The sequence below is a fragment of the Sus scrofa genome, chromosome 8 (genome assembly GCF_054392235.1).
Source record: "Sus scrofa isolate SSC_HxYL_T2T_F1_AM1 chromosome 8, Sscrofa_HxYL_maternal_Yorkshire_Landrace_v2.0, whole genome shotgun sequence".
Classification (NCBI taxonomy): domain Eukaryota; kingdom Metazoa; phylum Chordata; class Mammalia; order Artiodactyla; family Suidae; genus Sus; species Sus scrofa.
This window is the reverse complement of record NC_139390.1, coordinates 124,683,990-124,704,690: the sequence shown is the minus strand read 5'-3', so window position 1 is coordinate 124,704,690 and position 20,701 is coordinate 124,683,990. Positions and strand designations below refer to the sequence as shown.

Here is a 20,701-nt window from a genome sequence, read left to right as displayed (position 1 = left end):
AAGGAGATGTTATAATAAAGCAGGTAGAATAATAACATCAAATTACTCAATAACGATATGGATGATTATCGTCAAGAGGCCTAGAGTTTCCCAGTCCTCAAAAGCCTCCTCTCTCTCATCCCACTACCTTTTAAGGCTTTTATCTACCTTACTGAAACCGAAACTGTTCCTAGAATTTTGTAACAGATTTAATAGACATTGTAAATTATTCCCATGAGGAAAAGTCAGTTATTTCATACTAGTAACACCTCATTCACTAATTAACTAGTAATCAAAACATTATTTCTTTTGTTTCTTTCTTTTGTTTCTTTCTTTCTTTCTTTCCTTCTTTCTTTCTTTCCTTCTTTCTTTCTTTCCTTCTTTCTTTCTCTATCTTTCTATCTTTCTTTCTTTCCTTCTTGGCCATACTCACAGCATAAGGAAGTACCTGGGGCCAGAGATGGAATCCCAGCTGCAGCTGAGACCTACACCACAGCTGCAGCAATGCCAGATCCTTAACACCCTGCACCCAGCCAGGGATCAAACCCACACTACCAGAGAGACAATTCGGGATCCTTAACCTGCTGTGCTACAGTGAGATCTCCCCAACCATGTTTCTTGATATGCAGCCCTATAGCATGAGACAATAATCTGATTTGCTACAGCCACTAATGATTTCCCACTGCTTTAATTCACTCAGGAAAATGAGGGAAGGAGAGACCATGTAAAATAAACACATGCATTTTCAAAGTATGTGTAAGTGAAGTCTTACTAAGGTCTATGTCATCAGTAATTTGTTAATTAAAACCAGTTCAAGTACTTCAGTTTAATAATCACTCAAAAAAAAACTGGGCCATGGGCAGTGTAATTGACATTTGCTTCCTTTCTGACATACATTCCTGGAAAAAAAAAAAAAAAACTAATGGTACCAGATCAGAAATTTTGTATAACCCTGACTGACTGTCATGGTGTCATTTAAGTAAACCTTGAATTATATTCTTGACAGTCAACAGCAGTGCTTCAAAAACACAGGATTATTCAAACCACCAAGGTTAAGTGTAGTACAGTACAGAAGGTTTCAGAGTCAAACCAGGCTGGCTTAGAATTCCATTTCTGCCACTTAGAACTTTTCTGGGCTCCATAACGCCACATCATCCATAAAATGCAGCTAAGACCTACTCCACAGAGCTGTTATAAGGATTGGGATGATGCATGCAAAATTACTTATCAAGCACACTTTGTCCAGGCAAAGCCGTAACAGATGCGCAACAGATTTAAAAAAAAAAAAGTGCAACATCTGGAACCAAAAAACAGTGGAAGGTGGCAGTCTGTTTGCAAACCTCTGCCCACAGGCAGCCAAACAGGAAAACAACCTCAACAAGAAGAACATAAACTGAAGAATGTTGGGACACACACATCATACCACATGCCCTGAGAGGAAACAGCATCTTTCTCCACATCTCAACCAGCCTTAAAAATTACTTAGCCTTGGGAGTTCCCGTTGGGGTGCAGCGGAAACGAATCCGACTAGGAACCATGAGGTTGCGGGTTCGATCCCTGGCCTTGCTCAGTGGGTTCAGATATGAGCAGATATGAAGTCGATCCCTGGCCTTGCTGTTAGATGTGGTGTGGGTCGCAGACGCTGCTCGGATCCTGCGTCGCTGTGGCTGTGGTGTAGGCCTGCAGTTGTGGCTCCGATTGGACCCCTGGCCTGGGAACCTCCACGTGCCGCGGGTGAGGCCCTAACAAGCTAAATAAATAAATTACTTAGCCTTTACTTTAGCACTGACGACCCTAACCTTACACTTGTAGGTCTCATTTTTCCTCAACCTACGTGCCACTGCGTCAATTCCAAATCTGTCTCCCTGGCGTCTAACAGCAAAAGTGAAAAACTGAGACGTTGCTGAATATAGTCCCCTGCAGTGTTCAGGTAGTTGAAACAATAATCCCCCGCCTTAGGCTTTGTCGGTATAGCCTTTCTATCCGCCCTTCAGCAGATAACTATGGCAATAACACCCTGGTTAGAGCTGTTTACCCGGGCTAAACCTCCGCTTTCCTGAGTTACTGCTGTACAGACAGGTTAGTTTCTAATCAGCCCGGACCCCAGCTGTGCTCTTCAACTGTAGATACACTTGCCTCTTCGGCGTTTCCCCCTGCAAACCACACGATGCAAACGGGAAGTTAGTGCCAAACCGAGGAGAAGAGTCCCGTACTCAGGACTGCCAGGCCATTTCTGGGCCCTTCTCAGCACTAAGGGGGACGCGAGCGCAGGCTCCCAACCAGGCGACGCAGATAGTACCTGGATGAGCCTCCGCTGAAACAGGGCGCTATGCACGCAACCGGGAACCTTCCCGGGCAGCTCCAGGGAGCCGTTCCCGCTGCGGATCCTCCAGCTTCCCCGCAAACTGAGGGTGAGCGCTGCGGCAGCGGGGCCCGCACTGCACAGTGCCAGCAGCAGGAGCAGGCGGAGGCACATGCCAGTGGCTGGCACCGCAGACACCCGCAGGGCAAGAACCCCCGCGCGGTCGAGGGCTGCGGAAGCCACGGTGCCTTCAGAAGGGCCCAGCTTCGAGGTCTCCCCGCCCTCGGCCCCGGCCACGCCCCCGGCTCTCGGCCCCGCCTCCAGGTCAGCTGAGCTGTGGGGACCGAAGCTGCTCCCCTGGATCCTCTGGCTAGTGGAGGATGCGGAAATCGCGCAGACTGGCGGAGGCCGAGCATCGCGGGGGCCAGAGCCGCTGCCATCGTGCGCAGCTCCGGACTCGGACCGCTGCAGTCTGCGCCCTCAACACTGATTCCACCTGCTCTGGGGTCTGAATGGGAAGCGAGAACCGTACACGGTAATTGAGACACACAAATCTCAGGGCGCAAAGTGGCACACAGCTTTGGGGAGCTCAGAGACAGTGGTGTGCAGAGACTACAGGTAGAGAGGCTCCTCACTGCTTCAGAGGACCCAAAACCAAGACACTCCACCACTTTTCTCTCAAATTTCCCCAGACTCCCATCTGTGCTGCAGGGATCTGCCTGGCAAAGGTAACGCCCAAATCAAATCCTTCAGCTCCACGGGTTGGTCTCAGAGCAGAGGCTGTCCTTCAAAGAGTAAACGACTAGAGTTCTCTTGTGGCGCAGCGGTAAAGGATCCGGCATTGTCATTGCAGCAGCTTGGGCCGCTGCTTGGGTCACTGCTGTGGCCTGGGTTCGATCCCTGGCCCGGGAGCATACACATGCCGCAGGCTTGGCCAAACAAAAACAAAGTGTAAACAATTACTGGAGTTCCCTGGTGGCCTAGTGGTTAAGGGTCCAATGTTGTCATTCTTGCGACCTGATGTTACAGGTTTGATCCCTGGCCCGGGAACTAGCTTCTACATGCCAAAGGTGTAGCAGGAAAAAAAAGTAAGCAATTATTAAAAGTACCTAATTTGCACGGTTTTGGTGAAGGCTGAGAAAATTCATGTATAGCATGCAACATAGGGCCCAGCCCAGAGAAAGCACAGCATGCTTGCCTCATGTTAGTGGACTACAACCTCCTGATTTATAAAGCTCCATAGAAGAGGTTCCTGAGGTTCCAGAAACCTGTACTTAATGCACAGGCAAATTTAAAATCCCACTCTGGCGATATGGGATCCTTGGCCTCCTGGGAGCGCTGGGTCGCAGGTTCCATTTCTGGCCAAGCAGGCACAGGAGACGGTGTTGCCACAGCTGTGGCTTAGGTTGAAACTACGGCTGGGATCTGATACCTGGCCGGGGAACTCCATATGCCCCAGGCCAGCCAAAAATAGGTGGAAGAAAAAAAAATCCTCTGCCAATCACTAACTGTGGGACTTAGGCAAGCCACAAAATCTCTTACACCTCCATTCCCTGAACTCAAAAATAGAGACAGTACTCTTTTTTCTTTTTGTTATAAGCATAAAATTAATTAACACACTTGGGTGTTTCCTAATAATGCCAAGGTACCCAAGAAACACCACACATTTTTTTCAAGTCTCCTAGTGGCACTTGAGTGCCATTTTTGCCTTAAGATGTAACTGTGATTTGGGAAGTTAAGAGGGAATTTCATACTGCATAAAATAGACCTATTTCTTTGTTGATGTTATTTGCCTTATTTCCATGTTTGAATGGAAATCTGTGGAGTAGCTCTCATCTCAACAAATCCAAGCCTTGCTTTGCCTTGTAAATGGCCCTGAAATTGCCTGAATCTGTAGACACAGGACAGTATTTTACCTTCACGGAGTCAGCATTTTTCACAAGCCTAGCATGTTGGTTCTAAATTTAGATTATCCAGCCCAAGCCTCCAGCTTTACACCTGAGGGGTCAGGTGACTTGACTGTCATACAGTAGCAGACAGTACCCAAATTCTCCTTGCCTGGCTCTTAGTCTCCTTGCAGCAGAGCCCACTGATATTAAGGGGGAAAGACTCTGGCTATCTCAGAGGCTTCCTCACTCTATAAGCATTTATTTATGCATTTATTTATTTATTTAAGGGCCGCACCCATGGCATATGGAGGTTCCCAGGCTAGGGGTCGAATTGGAGCTGTTGCCGCAGGCCTACGCCAGAGCCACAGCAACGCCAGATCCTCAACCCACTGAGCAAGGCCAGGGATCGAACCCGAAACCTCATGGTTCCTAGTTGGATTCATTTTCACTGTGCCATGATGGGAACTCTGAGCATTTATTCTTTTGATAGGAATGGAGCTCTCGATTCACATAATATTCCCTAATTCATGGCACTAAATGGCCTGCCCTTGTCTGTTCAAAACTGTTAACAAGACTTATAGCGGCAAGAGTGACAAGGAGGTTGCAGGTTCGATCCCTGACCTTGCTCAGTGGGTTAAGGATCCAGCATTGCCGTGAGCTGTGGTGTGGGTTGCAGATGCGGCTCAGATCTGGCATGGCTGTGTTTGTGGCGCAGGCCGGAGGCTACAGCTCTGATTAGACCCCTAGCCTGAGAACCTCCATATGCTGTGAGAGCGGCTCAAGAAAAGGGAAAAAGACAAAAAAAAAAAAAAAAAAAAAAAAGAAATATTTTAAGGAACCTTTTTTTTTTTTTTTTTTTTTCTCTTTTTTGGCCACCCCATAACATATGGAGTTCCCAGGCCAGGGATCAGATCTAAACCACAGTTGTGGCCTGTGCTGCAGCTACAGCAATGCTTTAACCCACCTGGCCAACTGGGATCAAACCTGTGTCCTGATGCATGCAGAGAGGCCACCAGTCCCATTTCGCCACAGTAGGAACTCCTCAGGAATCTGCTTTTTTTAAAAAAAAAAAATAGACACTTACCATTTCTCCTTATATTCCAGGACACAAGTATGACATCATTTGAATTACTTCACTTTGAAAACATAATTTGTTCAACTTCATAGAACATGCACCACCACGAGTGAACTGTAATGTAAGCTATAGACTTTGAGTGATAATGACCTGTCAAGATAGGTTCATCGATGATAACAAATGTACCATTCTAGTGGGGGCTCTTGATAGGGAGGCTGTGCATGTGTGGGAGCAAGAAGTATATGGGACTTCTGTATTTTCTCTTTAATTTTGTTATTCTAAAATTGCTCTTGGAGTTCCCCTGTGGTGCAGTGGGTTAAGGATCCAGCATTGTCACTGCAGTGGCTGGGGTGGCTCCTGTGGTGCTGGTTCGATCTCTGGCCCGGGAACTTCCACATGCTGTGGGCATGGCCAAAGAAAAACATAAAATACAAAAAATAAAGTTAAATTGCTCCAAAAAATAAAGTGTATATATTAAATACATATATATAACATCTATACATATATAAACATGTGTATGTCTACACATATGTATTGGAATGTGTGTGTGTGTGTGCATGTATAAAAATGTATATCACCAAGGGTCAAAGAAACAAAAGACTTTCAGTTACTGTTTTGTCATGTGAGGAACTTGGAAATCATTACCTCACCCTAAAAACAAGTAAAAAGCTAAACAAACTGAAAGTCAACAGCTTTTGTTAGATTTGTTAGAGAACTGAGGAGAGAGGGCAAAATGCTGCCTCCAAAATTCTAAGGACAGGTGGATACAGAGAATCACACCTTACCAAAGCAGAAACCCATGAGCAGAAAGCTCTGCAGAAACCACTGCCAGGGAAGGAAAATTGAAACTCTAATTGCTAAGTTACTGGAGGCTAGGTTTGGACAAATCTGAGAGCTAAAAACTATACGGGAACTCAGTTTTAATGGGTTACCCACAGTTTTGTGTTCTGTTTCCATGAGATCTACCAGTTCTCACACTGAAAATTGGAGAACCATTCCCTCATACTTCCAGCAGGGGGACAAAGAAAAGAACCGTATTGAAATACATAATAGCATTCTGAAGGACTGCATTCAAGAACTTTTTTTTTCCCTTTTTGCCTCCCACCCTCCCCACTCCACAGTCTATGGAATTCCTGAGCCAGAGATTAGATCCGAGCCACAGATGTGTCCTAAGCTGCACATGTGGCAACACCAGATCTTTAACCCACTGTGCCGTGCCAGGGATAAAACCTGCGTCCCAGTGCTCCCAAGAGGCTGCCAATCCCATTGTGCCACAGTGGGAACTCCAAGAGGAACTTTTTTTTTTTTTTTTTTTTTTTTTTTTGCTTTTTTTAGGGCCTATGGGCATATGGAGTGTCCCAGGCTAGGGGTTAAATCGGAGCTACGGCTGCCAGCCTACATCACAGCCACAGCAACGCCAGACCTGTGCTGCTGTCTGCTACATACATAGCAGCTCACAGCCACCCGGGATCCTTAACCCACTGAGCAAGGCCAGGGATAGAACCTGCAACCTCATGGTTCCTAGTCAGATTTGTTTCTGCTGCACCACAATGGGAACTTCAAGAGGAACTATTTTATCAGAGCCTTACCTCCTGGAGTTTTATCAGAGCCTAACCCGGGAGAAGGGAAATACCCTCTTGTCTTCCTGCCCTACCTAAGAGGGTGAAAAAAATTGGAAGCACTTATGAAATTCACAGTCCCGGGTGCAAGCTCACTAAAAGATTAAGCCCTAATCATAGGTCTCTAGAAAGCTTTCCCTCTCCTCACACACTCCCACTATATCACTAAAGGCCCCCTTGCCACTGTTCTTTCACCCTATATGTCATGTATGACTTTCAACAAAAAATTACAAGGCAAAAATAGATAGAGCAAGCCCTTGAACCAGACTTAGATCTGGCAGAGATCTTGGATTTTCAGGACAAGAATTTAAAATATTAGGCTAGTACTGACCTACTACCACTATCAAACAAAGACATTACAGTAAACTAGAACTGCAGACCAGTATCTCTCCTGAACATAAATGGAAAAATCTCTAACAAAACATTAGCAAATTGAATCCAACAGTATATTAAAAGAATTATGCACCATAACCAAGTGGGATTTATTCCAGGTATGCAAGGCTGGTTCAACATTCAAAAAATCAATTAATGTAATTTATCACAATGGGTTAAAAAATAAAAATCACATTATCACATCAATAGATACAGAAAAAAAATTTGACAAATTCCAACATCCATTCATGAATTAAAAAAAAAAAACTTTACATACTAGGAATAGAGGGAACTTCCTCACCTTGATAAAAAACATCCACACTGGAGTTCCCATTGTGGCTCAGTGGTTAACGAATCCGACTAGGAACCATGAGGTTGCGGGTTCGATCCCTAGCCTTGCTCAGTGGGTTAAGGATCCAGCATTGCTGTGGCTCTGGCGTAGGCCGGCGGCTACAGCTCTGATTCGACCCCTAGCCAGGGAACCTCCATATGCCACAGGAGGGGCCCTCAAAAGGCAAAAAGACCAAAAAAAAAAAAAAATTCCACAAAAAAATCCACACATAACATCGTACTAAATAGTGAGAAATGAGATATTTTTCTCCTAAGATCAGGAATAAGGCAAGGATGTCTCCTCTTACTATTCCTTTTCAACATCATACTGGAAGTCCTAGTAGTAAGAGAAGGAAATAAATAGCATACATATTAGGAAGAAAGATATAAAACTATCTTTGTTTGCAGATGACATGTTTGCTTATGTGGAAAAACCAAAAGAATCAACAAAAAAAATGGGAATAAGCAGTTTATATATAGCAATTTTATAGGCTACTAGGTTAATATACAGACACTATCATTTTCCTATATACCAGCAATGAACAGTTGGAATTTGAAATAAAAAACACAACACCATTTATATTAACACTCCCAAAATAAGTATAAATATAATTTTTTAAATGTTTAAATCTATACGAGGGAAACTACAAAACTCTGGCAAAAGTAATCAAAGAAGAACTAAATAAATGGAGAGACACTCCTTATTCATGAATAGGAAGACTCAATATCATCAAGATGTCAGTTCTTCTCAATTTGACCTATAGATTCAGTGAAATCCCAATCAAAATCCCAGCCAGTTATTTTGTGGATTTTGACAAACTGATTCTAAAGTTTATATGAAAGGAGTCCCATTGTGGCTCAGCAGGTTAAGAACCTGACATAGTGTCTGTGAGAGTGTGGGCTCGAACCCTGAAACCTCACTCAGTGGGTTAAGAATCCAGCATTGCCGCAAGCTGTGGTATAGTTCGCAGATCCAGCTCTGATTTGACCCCCTAGCCTAGGAACTTCCATATGCCATGGGTGCAGCCGTATTAAAAATAAATAAACAAAAAATAAATTTTTTAAAAAATAAAGTTTGTATGAGAGGCCAAAGACCCAGAATAACCAATACAATATTGAAGAATTGGACAAAGGACAAAGTTGGAGAATTGATGCTACCTATCGGGAGCTCAGCTAAACTGAAAGAAAGACCTGAGCTGTCAAGGCATCAGAGCAGCCAAGTGAAGCAACAAGGCACCAAACCGAAAGTAACAGAAACCAAGCCTTTAAACACTTGCAGTGATGGTATAAAGCCAGAGGCTAAAACTGGAGAAGACGCCAACTCCCCCGTTTCATTCCCCTGTGAAATGGCACACGACCAGTCAGGGGTCAGGTGGATCAGCACAGATGTGGGGGTTGCCTCACATAGAGGGAAGCCTGAACAAAAGGCTCTGGATATTTCCTTAGGCCCTGAGGTAGGGGAGGAGAATGAAGAGGAAGGGATAGAAATGGAAAATTGCTGGGTACTGAGGCTGCGTAGGAATAAATATATTCAAGGTTTCCTACATTTCCTCCCCAATAAGGAGATCTCAGCAGAGTCACCTGAAGAAGACCTCTGGCCAAGGCCTCAGAAAAAGAGAACTAGGGATAAAGGCACTAGAACTAGGAATGTAAATATGTGAAGAGCATGAACAGTAGGAGGGCAATAATAATAGGTCCTTTACTCCAACTCCCTTTAGTGATTGTAACACTCAACTATGTACCAAGTCTGGTTGGGGAGGACAGCTTTCCTTCACCAAGCCTGTTGGAAAAAGCCTTTGAAATTGTCTATGGTCTGTCCTGAAAAAGTCACGTGATCCAACAGATTTGATGGTGCTGGAGATATTCACGGAGGATATATGGAATTTGGGGCAAGCTCTAAGGGAAGAGTCACAGTGAAGACACTTATATTGTAGAGCAAGGCTTTGCGCTACACCATAGAGAGCTACTCTGCTTGAAAAATTGGTCATAGTGCACTTACTGTGTCTCAGTAGAGACCAAGCATCTGACCATGATTCACCAAGTGATTCACCTCAGTCTGACCCGAGGATATTCTTTCTTCATTCCTTCCTCCCTCCCTTCCTCCCTCCCTTCCTTTATATTGCCACACCTTCAGCTTATGGATGTTCTCAGGCTAGGGGTAGAATCGGAGCTGCAAGCCCATGCCACAGCTACGACAACACCTGATCCAAGCCACATCTTCAACCTATACTGCCGTTCACAGCAACACTGAATCCTTAATCCACTGAGCAAGGCCAGGGATTGAACCCGCAGCCTCATGAGTACTATGTGGGGTTCTTAACTCACTGAGGCACGATGGGAACTTCTGAACTAAGGATTTTCAAATCAACTAAGTCATGAAGTAGGGCAGGGGAAGCAGTATTCCACTGTATGTAGGAGGAGATACATTCAGACTAAAACAGAATTCCAAGAAAATTACATGAATTGCTGGGCTAGCCTTCCATGTCACTCATCTCTGCTGCATTAATGACGAGGACATTGATGACCTCATGAGGAGTTTCTTATGCCTGACTGACAGACAGAGGCCTGACTCATACCTGGGCTGGTGCAATGTGTATTGAAACTGACCATAAAAGGACTTCTGCCACATTACAGCCTTATGCAGGAGTGACCCTGAATGACATTGGTAAAGAGAAATCTTCCCGGTGCACTGACTTGTGAGATTTATGTTTGCTTTTCACTTCATGCAAAAGGAAAGGTGACCTGAGTTACAGTTATATATTGATGCATGGGCAGAGCCACAAGTCTTGTTTGGCTGATTAGGGCCTTAAAAGAAATAAAACTGGAAGACAGGTGACACGAAGGTCTGGGTAGATAATATGTGGATGGACACTAGGCATAGGCATTGCCGTTTCTTTGTATCTCACATTAATGCTCACAAGCAGACATGTCAAGAGGCTCTTGACAACCAAGTACACAGAAAAGCGATCCTATGGAATTTAGCTGGCCCCTCTATGTACCATTCAAGTACTTGATGTTGGGCACGTGAAGAAAGGGGCCATGGTAGCAGGGATGAAGGCCATGCATGGACCCAACACCATGGGCTTTCTCTCACCAAGGATATCTTACTGCCTCTGCTGAGGCCCAACCACTCAGCAGCAGAGACTGATGCTAAGCCCTAGATGAAGGTGCCATTCCTCTGGAAGACCAGCCCATTGGCCCATTGACTACATTGGACCCCTTCCTCCTTGATTAGGAATCAGATTGATTTACTGGACTTAATATAGATTCTGAATATGTTCTGCCTTCCCTGACTGCAATGTCTCTACTAGCACCATCTGAGAGTTTACAGGATTCTTTATCTCTTAAGTTGGTATCCCAAACCACATTGCCTTAGAAAACAGACCCACCTGATGTAAAAGGAAATGTGCAAATGGACTCATGACTTTGAAAATCAGGTATTTTACCAAGCACCCTATTACAGGAGCAGCCAGCTTCCACTCCAAACAAACAAGCAAAACCCAGTGGAATGGTCAGTGCATATCTCAGCCTAAGGACAGAGCACTTTCCTTCAGGATGTGGTATACACACTGAACTATGGTCAGTGTTTGGTGCTGTGTCTCCCCAAACTAGAATACACAGGTATAAAAACCAGAATATAGAAGCAAGAGTAGCCTCTCTCACAATCCTCAGTGACTCACTAATAGAATTTGTTTCCTGTTCCTGAAACTGTTGACTGTTAGGTCAGAAGTCTTGGTTCCAGGGTTAGGGAAGGTACAAGTTTCCACCCTTTTGGAAGTTGTGACTAATACTGTGAAGTCACTTTGGGTTTTTTATTCTAGTGGACAAGCAGGTAAAGAATGATCTAATATACTGACTGGGGCAATGAACTCTAATTACCAAGTTAGGCTGGAGTTGCTACAACTCAGTGAAAGCAGAGAGGATTAAGTTTGGAATACAGGGGAGTCAGTGGAACATCTCTTCTTACTTTCGAGCTCAGTGTTAACTGTCAATGGGGAATGACATAACCTAAGAGAGACAAGAAACCCTCAAGGCAAAATCCTCAGTAGCCCCAGCACTCAGTCTTAAACCACTTGGCCCATGGTGATTCTGGATTCTGTCATCACTTCTAATCTCAGATGAGGCACCATGCCACAGAACACAGCATCATGCTTCCCCAGCAACTGCACAAAGGTGCCTTCTCACTTCCTTTGTCCTACTTCCTTTTTCCTACACTCTCACTATTCTGGGATTTTTACCACACACACACACACACACACACACACACACACACACACGCACTTAGCAATTAAGCTTTGCCTTAGTCACTGTTTGCTAGGGGACTCAGGCAAAGACAGTACTCTCTCTCAATTTCTATGCATTAGGCTACTCAATCATTCTAGGATTGTCCAAAAAAATTAGACACCCAGAGCAGTTCAATAGAAATATAATATAAGACTCATAAGTAATTTTAAAATTTCTAGTAGTCACATTTTAAAAAGCAAAAAGAAACAGGTGAAATTCATTTTAATATATTTTATTTAAACCAATAAATTCAAAATATCATTTTAACATGTATCAATATAATTATTGAGATTTTTACATTCTTTTTTTCATACTAAATCTTCAAAATCTATTGCAAATTTTGTACTTAGTTCAATCTCAATTTGCATGATACCTTTTGATATGTATTCAGTTTCATAAATTTTGCAGTAAAGAAATTCATATACCCAATTTATTCTGAAATATTGGGAGACAATTCTCTGATATTTCTGAACATCTTGTGAGCAAAGGCACTGGATTCTTTTGTTCCAGATTATCTTTTAAAGGATGCTTGTATATCAAACAGCTTTGAAAGAACACCCAAGTTCAAATTTGTGTAATGAGGCAGAGAGCAAATTATTTCTTCCTTTGCATTTTTGTTCTTTTTTAGGCCTTCAATGGATTGGGTGATGCTGCTGACTCACATTAGAGAGGACAATTTGATTCACTTAGTTTACAGATTCAAATGCTGATCTCCTTTGAAAAGACCCTCACCAACACACCCAGAAATAATGTTTCAACAGTTATCTGAGCATCCTTTGGCCCAGTCAAGTTAATACATAAAATCAACCATCAGAGTGCACAGTTCAGTGAGTTTTGGCAAATACATACTTGTGTAATCATACCCCTGTTAAGACAGAGAACATTTCATCCTAGAAACTTCCCTTGTGTGCTTCTCTATAATCAGATTGCTTCCATTCCAGGTAATCACTGTTCTGGTTTCTAGCATCATAGTGTAATTTTGTCTCTTCTTGGATGTCATGCAAATAGAATCATAGAATCACGCACTATGGTTTTTTTTTTACTTCTTTTGTTCAATATCATGTTTTTCAAAGTTGTTCATGTCATTCATCCTTATTCTTGAAAGATATTTTCCTTAGTATAGAATTATAGCTATTTCTTCTCAGTGTATTGAAGTTAATATTCCACTATCTTCTTTCCTCTGTTGTTGAGAAAGTTTTCATTCCTGCTCTTCAGTCAATCGACCTTTTGTTTTTGTGCAGGAAATCTGTCTTATTTGCAGAGGAACTGGCAGTCCTGTGTGGACCTCTGGACTACAGATGAGCTGCACATAGGCTGTTCAGATGTGTAACCCTCCAGGCCACAAGAAGCTGTGTGCAGGCCATGTAGGAAATTTGGTTTCCATGTCAAAGGGGCTGCAAAAAGATTATCGCCTGACCAAGGCTGCAAGGTCACAGATGAATTGTGTTCCAGGCTTGTGGAAATTTATTAGATGTCTTCATAGCCACACCATCCACAAGCCCTAGGCCACACCAGGAACAGCTGGAGAACCTCTTTCTTCCTGCAATATCCCTCCAATGCCCTCTACTGAGAAAGCCTAACATTGCGTTCATTTTAAAGGGAAATCTTAAAGAAATTCAGTTGTTTATCACAGAGAATAGATTAATCGAAAGGTACATTTAGAGCCTAGAGGCAATAAATTGAATTCAGTTCCCTTTATATATGTTTTAGACTGACTCACATGGGTATGTGTCTTAGATGCTTTACGTCTCTCTGTACTACATTCAGAACTTCTTCATAGCTTCCACTGCTCTAATTCTTCATTCAGTCGTATTTGCTGGGCTATTAAACCTGGCTGTGATCATATAGTGGTTAGTACTCTACGTTGTGTCTTCCGAGTTTAAAATTCAGTTATTCTTTTTTTTTTTTAATTTCTGGAAGTACTGTTTTTGATTATATTTCAAATCTTATTTGTCATTTTCAGTTTTTCTTTTTTTGTTTGTGCCCATGACACATGGAAGTTCCTGGGCCAGGGATCAAACCCATGACACAGCAGTGATAATGCCGGATCCTTAACTGCTAGGCCAACTCCCGATTTGTTGTTTTTATAATCTCTTGCTCTTTATTCATATTTGACACTTCTTTTATTTCTGGAATAATGGTTAAGAGGTAAGAATCTGGAATTTCATTACCTGGATTTAAATTCCAACCTCTGCCATTAACTGAATAACTTTGGGCAAGTCATTTGTCCTCTTTGTTCCTCAATTTCCTCATCTGTAAAACAGGGATAATCACATATGTTTGTTAATAAGTATGTGTTTGTTGATAATGTACATATATAAGTAATATGTTTGTTATGAGAATTGAGTTAATATAAGTAAAGAATTTAGAACAGAGCTTGATACCTAAAATTATTGTATAATTGTTGGCTACTGCTTTTTGTGGCTGATGTTTTTTTAAGTAAAATTCATATAACATGAAATTAACCATCTAAGAATATATAATTCAGTGGCATTTAGTATGTTCACAATGTTGTACAACCACCACCTCTATCTAGTTCCAAAGTATTTTTTCACTCACAAGGGAGATATCATACCCATTAAGCAGTCAACCCCTCTTTCTCTTTTCCTCCCTGTTCCTGCCACACCTCAATCTGCTTTAGATTTAAGTATTCTGTATATTTGTATAAATGGAATCATACAATATGTAACGTTTTATTTTGGGCTTCTTTCACTTAGAAAAATGTTTTCAAGATTCATCTACATTGTAGTATATAGAAGCACCACATTCTGGAGTTCCCATCATGGCTTAGCAGAAACAAATCTGAGTACCATCCATGAGGATACAGGTTCGATCCCTGGCCTTGTTCAGTGGGTTAAGGATCCTGCATTGCTGTGAGCTGTGGTGTAGGTTGCAGATGCGGCTTTGTTCCAGCATTGCTGTGGCTGTGGCTGTGGCCAGCAGCTACGGCTCTGATTTGACCCCTAGCCTGGGAACCTCCATATGCTGCAAGAGCAGCCCTAAAAAGACAAAAAAAAAAAAAAAAAAGAAAAGAAAGAAAGTACCATATTCCTTTTTATGGCTGAATAATATTCCATGATGTAGGTATATCACATTTTTTTAATTCATTCACCCATTGTTCACGTACAAATATTTGTTTGAATATCTGTTTTTAATTATTTTGGTATCACACCAAAAAAATTAAATACCCAGGAGTAAACCTAAGGAGGTGAAGGACTTATATGCTGAGAACAATAAAACAATAATCAAGGACATTAGAGAGGATTTAAAGAAACGGAAAGACAACCCATGCTCCTGGATTGAAAGAATTAGTATCATTAAAATGGCCATACTACCCAAAGCAATATAGAGATATAATGCTATCCCTATCAAATTACCTATGAAATTTTTCACAGAACTAGAACAAACAATCTAAAAATGTGTATAGAATCATAAATGACTCAGAATTGCCAAAGCAACCCTGAGGGAAGTAAAACAAGCAGGAGGCATAATTCTTCCAGACTTCAGACAATTTTACAAAGTTACAGTCATCAAGATAGTGTGGTAGTGGTACAAAAACAGACATACAGACCAATGGAACAGAATAGAGAGCCCAGAAATAAACCCAGGCACCTATGGTCAGTTAATCTTCAACAAGGAGGCAAGAATATAAAATGGGAAAAAGAGAGTCTCTTCAAGCAAGTATTACTGGCAAAACTGGACTGCTGCATGTAAATCAATGAAAGTAGAACACATCCTCACACCATGCACAAAATTAACTCAAAATGGCTTAAAGACTTAAATGTAAGACAAGACACCATCAAACTCCTAGAACACAGGCAAAACATTCTCTGACATCAACCATAAAAATATTTTCTTAGGTCAGTCTCCCAAGGTAGTAGAAATAAAAACAAAAATAAACCAATGAGACCTAATCAAACCTATGAGCTTTTGCACAGCAAAGGAAACCATAAAAAAAAAAAAAAAGACAACCTATGGAATGGGAGAAAATAGTTGCAAATGATGCAATTGAAAATAGTTGCAAATGATGCAAGGGCAAAATATACAAACAACTCATACAACAACAACAAAAAACCCAATTGAAAAATGGGCAGAAGACCTGAATAGACATTTCTCCACAGAAGACATATGGATGGCCAGACGGCACATGAAAGAATGTTCAGCATCACCAATTATTAGAGAAATGTAAATCACAACTACAGTGAGGTACCACCTCACACTAGTCAGAATGGCTATCACTAATAAGTTTACAAATAACAAATGCTGGACAGAGTGTGGAGAAAAGGGAGCCCTCCTTTTAGAGGGAATGTAAATTGTTGATGGGAATGTAAATTGGTACAACCACTATGGAAAACAGTATGGAGGTTCCTCAGAAAACTAAACTACCATATGATCCAGCAATCCCACTCCTGGGCATATATTAGGACAAAACTATAATTCAAAAAGACACATGCAGAGTTCCTGTTGTTGCTCAGTGGTAACGAACCTGACTAATATGCATGAGGATGTGGGTTCAATCCCTGGCCTCATTCAGTGGGTTAAGGATCCAGCATTGCCATGAGCTGTGCTATAGATCACAGACATGGCTGGGATTCTGGCCTTGCTATGGCTTGCTATAGGCCAGCAGATGCAGCTCTGATTCAACTCCTAGCCTGGGATCTTCCATTTGCCATGAGTGTGGCCCTATAAAGACAAAACAATGTAAAACAAACAAACAAAAAGGCACATGTGCCCATATGTTTATAGCAGCCCTCTTCACAATAGCAAAGACACTGAAACAACCTAAATGTCCACTGACAGATGAATGGATTAAGATGTGGTACATATACACAATGGAATACTTACTACTCAGACACAAAAAGAACAAAATAATGCCATTTGCAGCAACATGAATATAACTAGAGTCTTATACTAAGTGAAATAAGTCAGAAAGAGAAAGACAAATACCTTATGATGTCACTTATACATGGAAGGGAAGATAGGGCGCAAATGAATCTATCAACAGAACAGAAACAAACTCACAAACATGGAGAACAGATTTGTGGTTGCCAAGGGGGAGGGAGTGAGATGGACAGGGAGTTTGGGGTTGGTAGAATGCAAGCTATTACATTTAGAATGGATAAGGAATAAAGTCCTACTGTATATAACACAGGGAATTATATCAAATGTGATAAAACATGATGGGAGATAATGTAAGAAAAGGAATATATATATATATATATATGTCACTTTGCTATACTGCAGAAATTGACACATTGTAAATCCACATACATTAATAAAAAACATTTAAAAAATTACCTTGGGTATGTATCTAGGAATGAAATTGCTGGGTCATATGGTAATTTTATGTTTAATTTTGTGAGAATAACCAAAGTGCTTTCCAAAGAAGCTGCATCATTTTACAATCCCACCAGCAATGTACAATGCTCCAGATTCTCCAAATCTTTACAAATACTTAGTTCCCATTTTAAAAAATTATAGCTATCCTAGTGAGAGTGAGGTGGTGTCTTATTGTGGTTTTGATTTGCATTCCTCTAATAAATAATGATGTTGAACATTTTTCATATGCTTGCTGGCATGTGTACATTTTTTTGAGAAATATTTATTCAAATATTTTGCCCATTTTTAAATTGGGTTACTTATCTTTCATTGAGTGTTATGGGTTCTTTATATATGCTGGATACTAGACCCTTACCAGAAATGTGATTTGCAAATATCTTCTCCTATTCTTAAGTTGTTTTTTCACTTTGATAGTGTCCTTTGATATACAGAAGTATACAATTTTTAAGGGAGTCCAATTTATCTTTCATTTCTTGTGCTTTTGGCATCATAAGAATTTATTGCCAAATCCAAAGTCACAAAAATCTACTCCTCTTCTAAGAGTTTTATAGTTTTAGATCTTACATTAAGGGCTTTTATACATTTTGAGTTAATTTTTGTATATAATGTGAGGTAGGGGCCCAAATTCATTTTTTTGCATGTTAATATCCAGTTGTCTCAGCACCATTTGTTGAAGAAACTATTCATGCCCTGTTGAGTGGTCTTGACACCCTGTTGACCACAAGATGTATATGAGTTCATTTCTGGACTCTCAACTACATTCCATTGGTCTATAAGTTTATCTTTAGGCTAGTACCACACTGATTTTTTTTTTCTTTTGCCACACCAGCAGCAAGTGAAAGTTCCCAAGCTGGGGATTGAACAGCAGCAATGTGAACCACTGATCCTTAACCTGCCAATCCAACAGATGACTCCCAGTACTATACTGTTTTGATTACTGCAGTTTTGCAGTAAATTTTGAAATCAGGAAGTAGCAATTCTCTAACTTTGTTTTGCAAGATTGTCTAGCTCTTTGTGCTCCTTTGCAATTCATATGAATTTTTAAATCTTCCATTTCTGCAAAATCACTGGAATTTTGATATGGATTGCACTGAATCTGTAGATTGATTTTATTGCCATTTTAATAAATCTTCGAATCTATGAACACAGAATGTCTTTATTTAAGACTTATTTTCAGTATACAAATTTTACCACTTTTTTATTCTTATTCTAAATGGAATTTCTTAATTTCATTTTTAGGATGGTTAAACACTACTTACAGAAATACAACTGATTTTTGTATCCTGCAACTTCACTAAATTATTAGCTGTAGTAATTACTAAGATTTCCTGTATCATGTCACCTGCAGATAGTTTTACTTCTTTTCGGGTTGGATGAGCTGATGTTTTTAATGTCTGAAGTTTTCATAAATCCATCCCTACTGATGGTACAATGTTCCTTGGCACATTTTTTCTTTTTGGTTTTTAACAATGAGGTATTATTGAGTTCCTGCAGAGTATTTGTTTGCTTCTGCCAGCACCAGGTTGCTCTGATTTGGAACTTTAAAAAATAAATCTTGGAGTTCCCATCGTGGCGCGGTGGTTAACGAATCCGACTAGGAACCATGAGGTTGCGGGTTCGGTCCCTGCCCTTGCTCAGTGGGTTAACGATCCGGCGTTGCCATGAGCTGTGGTGTAGGTTGCAGATGTGGCTCGGATCTCGCGTTGCTGTGGCTCTGGCGTAGGCCGGTGGCTACAGTTCCGACTCGACCCCTAGCCTGGGAACCTCCATATGCCGCGGGAGCGGCCCAAAGAAATAGCAAAAAGACCAAAAAAAAAAAAAAAAAAAATCTATTAATCATAAAGTGTATATTTGTTTAAAAGGTTTTTATATTTATCATACTTATTTTCAGTTTTTGTCATTTTGTGTTTTTAACCTGTAATTTATTATTTAAGTTTTAATTAATGTCTGTATTGAAACGTAAAGAGTGTCAGATGCTTTTCTCTTGATGGTCATTGTCTTTCTTTTTTTTCTTCCCACCACTACCACGGCATATGGAAGTTCCCAGGCCTGGGATAAAACTGAACCAGAGCTGCAACCCACACAACAGCTGAAGCAATGCTGGATCCTTAACCCACTGCTTGGGACCAGGGATGGAACTGGTGTCTTCACCCCCTTTTGGGGGTCCTAGTTTCAACTTGGTTTTGGCATAAGAATACTTTCTTTCTTGGCAAATTAACAGTAAGTTTTTAAATGTTTTTTTCCCAGCACTAAACTAAAAGCAGTTTAGTTGCTCTTTTCACAGAATTCGTCAGTATAATTGTCTACAGCAATAGAAACCGGACTGTCTATCCACTCACTGAGGTATTTCAGTCACGAAAGTTCAATTATTTTTCTATACCATTTTTTTTTTTTTGCATTTTTGGAGTTAAAAATAAAGCAAAGAATACTTTTGGCAAATCCTACCATTTAGCTTATAGTCATCTAAACATTTTACCACCTAACAATGTGCCAGGCAGTCATCTAGTCATTAAGGAAATGTGCACAAAAATCCTTGTTCTTACAGAGCTTACATTCTGGGGTGAGGTTTGAGATAAAAATACATGTAAGGTAGACATTACTGATTATGTTATGGTACTCTTTTTAGTGCTGTGTTGGTATTTTATATAGAATGGTTTAGAAAAACCACTTTTAACATTTGAAAAGTAGCCATACTCTGAGGTAAGATCTAATTCCAGGGAGGAATAAGGGCAAACATCCTGAGCCTAAAAAAACAAACAAACAAAAGCCATAGCAGAGGCCTATGCGAATGAGCTGAGGTAGCTGGTAGGGGCAAACAAGGGTGATTAGGAATGAGTAGAGGTGGTGGGAAAAAGTCATTCCAGCCTGTAAATTGCTTTTAGAATTCTGGCTTTTGCTCTGAATGAAACAAGAAAAGATTAGGTTTGGAATAAAGAAATGACATGATCTGACACAGTTTAAAAGTAGTATGCTGAGTGTTGTGTGTGGGATAGATTGCTGCAAAGTAAAAAGCAGGGAAACCACTCAGGTTATTGCAGTAATCCAAGAGACAATGGAAATTCAGACCATTGTGGCAGCAGTGAATATGGTGAACAGATAAATTCTGAGGGAAAAAAAATATTAGGTAGGGGTGTATGTCTGTGTGTAGAAACTGGCTGTCATCCTTTAAGTGGCCAGTGAATAATGAATAGGAGGCTACACAAAAAACTCATGAAAGATGGCTGGTAGGTCACAATGCCAATGGCTGTGTTCTTAAGCAACTAGGGCATGAAATGTACTTCATTGCTCCGCCTTACCTGACAATATTCAAAAGTGATAAACAAGGAATTAGGGTTACATAGAGGCTCAGACAATAGTAAGAATGAAAAGTAGTTATTTGATAAAACCATTTTCTACAATACAGAAATAAATCGAGGGCTCAAATTTTTTTAAATACATAATTTCATCCAGAAATTGTACAACTTGGGATGAGATAATTGACAACGGATGTTAACTAAAATAGCATATTCCA

The 20,701-nt window shown here is 40.9% G+C and overlaps 1 protein-coding gene across 4 annotated transcripts in view; it reads right to left on the bottom strand.

Moving 5' to 3' along the window:
- The window catches only part of MANBA (mannosidase beta), a 110,904-nt gene extending 108,346 nt beyond the window's left edge, over positions 1-2,558 (bottom strand). For all 4 annotated transcript variants that reach the window (XR_014813315.1, XR_014813314.1, XM_003129294.7 and 1 more), the window contains exon 1: positions 2,279-2,558. Coding sequence is in view for 2 of the 4 variants with exons in the window: in XM_003129294.7 (XP_003129342.4) it covers positions 2,279-2,455 (177 nt within the window). In the remaining 2 variants the exon portion in view is untranslated. The remainder of the gene's footprint in view (positions 1-2,278) is intronic.
- Between the last annotated feature and the right edge of the window lie 18,143 nt (positions 2,559-20,701).